We start from the raw sequence: 8,323 nt of genomic DNA, 5'->3' as shown, positions 1-8,323 counted from the left end.
GCCTTAAATTTAGAATAAATCTTTATCCGATATGTTATAATGCAATGACTTGCCAATGAATCGGCCGATGTGCAAGGCAATTTTTATTCTTGATTTAAGAATTTTCCGTTCAAGAGTCCCTCTGTTAACAATAAATATGATTTTATTTTATGACAATTCGAAGAATAATAGCATTGGATCTGGAAAGTTTTTCTACGGATGTAACGTTCGCTGACTCGGCCGCTTCACAGCTGGTTCTTTCTTGGAGAGAGGATGTAGTGCTCGATTATATAAAACTAATTAATATTGAAATTGAAAAATTAAAGATGTCGGACTATTTATTCTCAATATATTCCTATGATCTACTGCTAATCTAATCCTGATCTATTCTTAAGTATAAAGTTCATCATTACACAAAATTAATTGAATTCATCACGTTCTGTCTGATGTAGATTAGAATTTCGCTTCACGTGTAGTGATATACGAACGTACTTTCTAAATTATTCGCGGATTGCTGCAGAAAAATCTCACGCTTCATTTTTTATTTCTTATAGCTTTAGGTAGAAAAGACAGAATCGAATTCAATTATCACTCAACGTCTCTAACTATTTTGATCTGTCTACGATTATTGGATCAACTTTATTCGTCAAGGTTTCATTCATTTCCGTCATTTTTGCATCGGTTCAAATCCACGCGAGAAAATTCAGAAGGCTGTGGCATCTCGTCGCAATGATGCTCACGTTAAACTACATTCGTAATACTCGATCGGCTAATCGAACACTCGAAGCCCAACTCGCGTCTCGTTCGCGTGTACGCGAGGGGAAGAGTGGACCGTAAGAACGGCCTTGTTATTACAGATGCCGCTCGTTCGGGGATCCCGGGGTGTATTTCAGGCACAAAGAGAGAAGGCCTCCTTCCAATCCGGAAGAGCGACGCCTAATTTTTGGGATCCCGTACGCGCGCGTTTCTGAAAACGTGCAAAACACTATCGATTTCATTTGCGCCATCATCAATCCGCCATCTAATAATACCGATGCCAAAAATCCGTTCCCTCATCTTCCCCGTATCTGGGGCCGTCTCTAAACAGTTTGGACAATTCGTAAATATTTTCTTGAATATTTCATTGTTTAACGAAAACACAATGTCACTCTAGTTCAAGTCGAATATCATTTATTACTTGGACAAGAATTAATATTTCATCAAATTGACTTTGTATAGTAAATGCTAATTAATGGCGAATATTAAACGTAACACAGCGATGTATCCGTAATATCGAAACCAAGTGAGAAAGGATTAATGTCATTTTTACGTCATTATTCGCTTGTGTGCGTGCAAAAGTACATCACAAGTACCAATCGCATCACGACTTGTAATTGTATTAGCGACGGTGAAGTACACACAGTCCCTCTAAACCCGGCTATTTACTACGCGTATCTGAAATAATATTTTTCTTGCTCCAAAAGGTGAGTACTCGTTCTCCAGTTTTTTCGTCCCCGCCCGGGGACAAACGTGAAGAGGAAGCTCGCGGCGAGGACATCGTCAGTCGTCGGCGCCAGTATCCTCCGGCGGGTCTTCGACACAGTCGACAGGGTTGAATCTCGAATTAGTATTAACGCTCTCGCGACTCTTTCGCTCGCTTTTACTAAAGCAAACATTGGTGGCGAAAAAAAAGCCGAGTGCTGATGTCGATGAGCGACGACGAGTTCTCGTTTAAATCGTCACCTTGCCGTTGCGCTCATTCTATAATTACGATGTGTCTCCTCTTTTACACGTCTATTCACGACGTGCGCTCTCTAAAATTTCTGAGCCTTCGTCGGGCGCGCCTTTGCTCTCGCACGCTCATTAATACCCGGAAGAGGCTAAAAGATGCCAAGAGGTCTAGGCATGATAAAACCGAGAAGTGAAACGAGACGGTATTGATGCTGCAAGCCGACGGCGGCGGCGCCAAGACTAGTCTTGTTCGCGAGGACTAATCCACACGAGATCTTCATCGTGCAACGGCAAACAAACGGAATCGAACAATTTGTTTTCGTACGGCAGCTAAGTAGCGACCGCTATCCGGCGCGCGTGTCTTAGATCGGGAGGATCGAGGGTGTCGTCGTTGAGAAAGAGAAAGAGAAAGAGAGAGAGAGAGAGAGAGAGAGAGAGAGAGAGAGAGAGAAAGAGGCGGAAAGGGAATAAGTGATGGATGAGAACTGGCGAAGAACGAGGAAAGAGAGGGAGCGCGACGGCGACGACGGTGACGAGGACGAGGGCGAGGGACGCGGCGGGGGCAGTACGGAGACGAGGCGACAAAATCAATTATTTTGTTAAACAACAAGCCGTGTTATGTTAGGTTTGCCAAAATAACCAAAACAACGACGGCGCTCGCGTTTCTGCATATACGCCGGTTCATTCATCCACGCTCTCACCGCGCCCACCGCCATTTCCATTCATCCTTCTACAGCGAGAAATTATCATCGAAACGGATAATCGGTGGCAAAGCGGTTTTTCCAGCAGGTCGGGATCCGATCGCGCGTCTGCAGGTGTCACCGTCATTACTGTTACGTCCATTTATGTTGCCGTACGCGATGGGCCGCGACACGATATTATACGAGAGGTAAATTGATTTCGGAGGAGAAATGCATTTACCTGGACGGAGATCTTAATGCGTTTACATTAAGGTGACAAACTCCTTACAGGAAGAAATTGGGGGACATTAAAAAAAATTCAATACTATAATTGTCGTAATTACATTTTAATATTATATATTAAAATGTATATTAAATAATTTAATATAATAGCTAAATATTTTTTTGTAATTGTTAATAAAACGCATGAATAAATATTATATTATTATATTTGTGAATAACTATAACTCAATGTAGTATAACGTATATCATATGAGATTACAACAAAAATTACATCAAATTTTCATATTTTATTTTGTTAAATTGTACTTTTCTACTGTGAATGTATTTTACATATTAATATTTAAGTTTATAAACGAAAAATCAATGAACATTTTCATACGTTAATTGATTATATTTCACGCTTATTATTTTCACTTATTACTTTCATACTTAAAAGAGAGATAACTCATAATCATATTCAGTTAGAACAAAATTTGGGATGAAGAGTTAAAATTTGAAACTGTTTCTCTTAATTTGGGATGATTGGTCACCTTAATTTACATCCAACTTCTTTCAGTATGATTTGATCATACGTACAAAATATATTTAAAAAAAAAGTATCTTATCTGTGATGTAAGATAAAACGTGCGATATTATGTAAAATAAATATAGAATCGTAAATTTTCAAAGGCTTAATTATTTAGCCCGCAAATAATATTTTTTTAGACAGTAAGACAGAAATTATTATATTAAAAAGTTAATATATGTACATATAGTTAAGACATAATTCAGGAAGATAATGATTTCAAGGATATAAATTAATTATTCTCTTTTTAAATTTTTTCAAATTTATGAAGCTTTATTATGATAATTATCATCTAGGTTTGATTATTATTATTATTAGACTTCTTTATCGGTGTATGATTTCGATTTATGATTTTTGCGTAATGTCTTTTCTTTATGAAAAAAAGTGTTTGTGAAATATTTAAAATTTTACTGGATCATCAAAATAATTACTTAGGATGCTCAAATTCGAAAATCTCAAAGATAAACACATAATGTATAGAAGTATAAATATATCTTTTTTTTCGGTTTCTTTTACAGTTTTCTCATGAATTCGCTTTCCGACCGCAATAAACATATGTACCTACAAAGTGTTGTAAAAGTGTCGCGCGCGGTAAAGAAAAGGGTCGCGAAATTTCGCGATAGCGCAAGGTGCATCGCCGAGCATCAGGGACGGGAAGGGAAGTTTCGCGGTATCATGAGCTGTGCACTCTTCAAAAAGTACGGAACGAACGAGCGAAGAAGCGATCCATTAGGTAGGAAGCCCCGGCTGACACGCCCTGACGCTATCAAAACACGCCTTAAAACTTATATTCCAGCGCCGGCGCGACGGTGGTAGTAGGAAAGCCGCGTACGTGAGATAAAATAACAGAGTGTAGTTAACAGGCTTGGGTAAAAATATTCACGCTAGCTTCCATATCTCCCTCTCGCGCGCTCGTCCTCTCTCCCTCCTTCCCATTCTCTCTCACCCCTTTTTCCCGCTCTGCTCTCTCTCTCTCTCTCTCTCTCATACACACACATACACACACACACACACACACAATTTTATCCGCATCTACATTTCTCTCTCTTTCTTTCTCTCTTTACCGTTCTTGCTTATTCCTACGCGTTTTTCAGTCACATATTTCGAAATTTCGCGAAACGATATGTATGGTATCATTCGCATCGATTAATCGAAACGTTCGTAAAAACAGCGGCCGCCCAGCAAGTGATTTTAATTAATTTCCCAACGATGCCGATCAGTCGTGAGAAAAATTGTTTGGATTTATGCAAATTATTCTGGAAATATCGGGCTAAATCTCCACGATAAAACGTGTCCGAGGATCAGGTCACGATTCGAGTTCGTATATGAAGTTGACTAAGTTCTGTCTTCCATATTTAATTACTGAAAATATCTCTGATGAAAAAAAGTCTTTTGCAATAGTTCAAGAAACGAAGATTAAGTATTGATCATGAATCAAGAAACCGAGTTATATATATATATTTACTCATTTGTAACTGCATTATGTTATCTTTTTGCGCATTTAAAATGAAATATATGTACAATTAGATATGGAGAGAAAAGAAGAGGTGAACAATTCAGAACGAACTAGAATCTAATTGCAAGATAAACTCGATATTCGACAAATGATGGGTTTAGCTTCGTAAAAAGCAGACATGATTTTCAGACTCATAACCCACAGCACAAAATACTAAAAAATAACGAAAATAGGTCTTTTTTAAGTTAATTTTTTAACGAAGCGAAAGATGTCTAAAGATATCTTTTAGTTTTGTCGAAAAGACAACTTCTCATGTTTTATTCATACAAGATAGAAATTCATACAAGATAGAATAAAAGGTGCAGCATTACGAGAAATTTTACTGGTGTTCTAATAAAATATTTTTTGTAATCCCTAAAGGGAACTATAATGAAAGATAATGACTCTTACACATAGGACACGGCAAACATTGCAAGATCCAGATATGATCATATATTGTCAGTCATGCAATTTCATTTCGTTTTGTGTAAAAATTAATTTAGGAATTTAGTGCTATTAAATGTGCCAAAATATAAAAACTAAAAGAAGTCTTAAAAACGACGACTAAAAGATATAAAAAAAAAATTATCCTTTAATTATCATATGGATAAGACTAAAGATGACTAGCAATGCGACATCTGTCATCTTTTAGTCACCTCTTCGTCAATTATATTTTTTCACTAAAAGATATCTTTATAACAATTTAGACGACTTTATACTCTCTGGGAATGAATATAATATGTAAAATATGATGTAATTACCAAATGTGAGGATCTCCAACTTTGCTCGAATAGGATGACTTCCGTGTTCACATGCTCGAGACTCGAGAATGACTCAAATCGAGAGCTCGACTAAATTAGACTTGTGTCGCCATCTATCGCATAACATATCAACACAGATTTAAAAATAAATTATCATGTGGCTAAATCGATTACCATCAGTTTCTAAATTAATTGAAAACACGTATATCGACAGTCGATCATTCTAAAAAATACCGAAACACGATAAATATTCGATATGTATAAATTAATAATTTATAATATAAATCTTATACTGTACAGTAATAAGTTATAAATGTAATTGATCTTTTTTATTATACTATATCGTAAGCTATAAATTATTCAAATATTATAGCGATTTCGGCTGGGAACACCAACGTGCATATCAAGCAGGCACGTATTGGATGGTCGGAAAGTTGCGCGGGAAAAATCCCGAGGAAATGACATTTTTCCTTGTTTTTTCTAAAACAAACAATACGAAAATTATTCTTTTTATTATTTTTTATGTTTTCACATTACTATTTCATATTATTATTTCTATTACACTAAAAAGTAATAATACAAAAGAAAGAAGGATGTATAAACATGTATGGACATATTTTATATATAATCATACATGTTTATATGAATATTTATGTATGTTTATACATATTTATATATATTCATGCACAAACAATTTTTTATCGGGAATTGTCATTTTGAGAAAAACGCGTTTAAAGTTTTTGAATTCAGTTGTACGGCTTTCTACATTTTGTTCAATATTTTACATACTATTAATTTATAAAAAAAAAATTTAATTTTTTTCAACCTTCTACATGAATTTCCTCTTTTAAGTTTGATATTTCGAAACATTGACAGTTTTTAAAATGCAAATTTCGCAAATAGAAAATGAGCTGTCATCCGAATCACCGACGAGATACTATTAAAGACCGTCAACCATGAGTAAATTTTCGACGGTATAAAAAGGGCCCCAAAAGTAGAAGTAATTGAAGAATGCTGATTTGATATAAATTTGCTATTATTAACATAAATATTGGCTCATACATTATTAAATTCATGATTTTTTATTACATAAATGTTCCATAAATAAATATGCATACTTGTAAAGCTATAATATCCTATATATATATTGTATATTGCAGAAAAATTACAATTTTTTCTCTGCAGTTATCATTTCTGTTGATAATCAAACTTTGACGATAACATTGAAATTACAATTTTAAAGAAAAATCGAGTATTATTGAGTTCTAAATGCATAAATCGTCTACTAAACTAATAAATCATAAAATTTGTACAATATTATCAGTTTTTAATTCTTAATTACTTGCAATATTCACCAGGACGCGAACTCTCGTAAAAATGTCAGTCTTTAATAGTATTTCGTCAGTGTTCAAATGTTTGTTCATGCCTAACGCCGTTGAAAAAATATTATACAATTATTAAGTATTAATAAATATATTTAAGTATATATAATAATTAAAAATTGTATACATATACTTCAAACATGATAATTAAAATAAACTAGTTTAACAATATAGTCAAATAAAATTCTTTTTCCATGATTTATACAGTTATTCTACAATGTGCTTTTTGTTTTCCTGTTTCTTGCTTTACGTTATTTTTTTAAGTCTATTCTACAATATGCTCTTTGTTTCCTGTTTCTTGCTTTTTTTCTCCTTTGCAACCGTTTTATTAACAATTGTATTACATTTCACTTATTCCTAATAATGAAAAGTTTATTTTAAATACAAATCTATTCATATATCATAACATATACAGAGAGAAACCTGAGAGAGGCTATGGCTTAGAGCATATATAAATGGAAGAGCAATAAGAGCGCTGAGCTTGATGGAAACATCGTGCGAGAGAGAAAGCTAGTTGAAACGGAATAGATAGAACGGATAAATGTTGGTAAAGCGCATGCGTCTGTTCCTCGTTCCTGCTCTCTATCATCGCTATCATTTTGTGACGTGTAGGTTATGTTCTATATATGTTTTGTGTAAATTAGCACAAAAAAAGAATTTAGGTTTATATAATTATTTATTTTATAATTTCTTTTCCTTTTTACACCTTCTTAGTACAAATAAAAGAGATAAACTTCACTATCGCTGCTTTCCGACCCCACACACGCGGTACTTGAACAAGGAACGCCGGAACTGACGCCGGCGCATTGAAAACATTTATCCCTTATTACCTTTCTCTCTCGCACGGATGTTTGCATCAGCGCAAATCATGACAAGTATAGGCAATATCCCTTCTATCTATACATATATGTAAGAGTCATGGCAGCCTTTTTCGCATAATAGGTGAAAGCCACCGTACGTTAGCGGCACCAACATCATTTTTATAAAATAATGTGAACTACGTATCACATTTTTGACACTGTCGATAAAATCGAGGTGTCGATAAATGGATTTGGTGCTACATTCGCAAACTGTGAATAAAGATAATATTAATTTACAAAAAAATGTTTCTTTTAATCAAATAAGGTGTTCCTTATAGATTTTTGGATGTCAAAAACGATGCCGCAAGTTAAATTTCACTAGCATATCAGGTTTTCGAAATAAGGTTTGATATAAGGTTTAATATGCAAAAATGGCTTTTTTGTGATATATAAAATGTTTTTGTAAACAAAAAGATTAACGTTATCTTGAAATTGTAAAATCAGAAATCATAAATGTATTGTTCATCTCCTCTACAAAATGTACTCTTTTATTTCAATATCTCACTTTTTAGTCACGTTATGAAGAATAATTTAAGTAACACACACAAAGTTTTTCTAAGCTAGTAAATTTTTCGCCTTTGACAATAAAATGTTATATAATTAAACTTATAATTATATAATTCTATAATTATACTTATAATTTCTAGA

General features: G+C 34.2%; 1 protein-coding gene across 1 annotated transcript in view; it reads right to left on the bottom strand.

The window, feature by feature from the left end:
- LOC108747983 overlaps positions 1-6,857 on the bottom strand; it is a 29,764-nt gene extending 22,907 nt beyond the window's left edge. Inside the window, exons 1-2 of the mRNA XM_018485919.1 lie at positions 6,789-6,857; positions 5,434-5,523 (exon numbers count right to left, since the gene is read on the bottom strand). Of these exons, the coding sequence (XP_018341421.1) occupies positions 5,434-5,523; positions 6,789-6,857 (159 nt within the window). The remainder of the gene's footprint in view (positions 1-5,433; positions 5,524-6,788) is intronic.
- Between the last annotated feature and the right edge of the window lie 1,466 nt (positions 6,858-8,323).

This window comes from Trachymyrmex septentrionalis, unplaced genomic scaffold (assembly GCF_001594115.1).
Source record: "Trachymyrmex septentrionalis isolate Tsep2-gDNA-1 unplaced genomic scaffold, Tsep1.0 scaffold21, whole genome shotgun sequence".
In the NCBI taxonomy this organism is placed as follows: Eukaryota; Metazoa; Arthropoda; class Insecta; order Hymenoptera; family Formicidae; genus Trachymyrmex; species Trachymyrmex septentrionalis.
The sequence above is the reverse complement of the archived record's forward strand: the minus strand, read 5'-3'. Positions and strand labels throughout refer to the sequence as shown.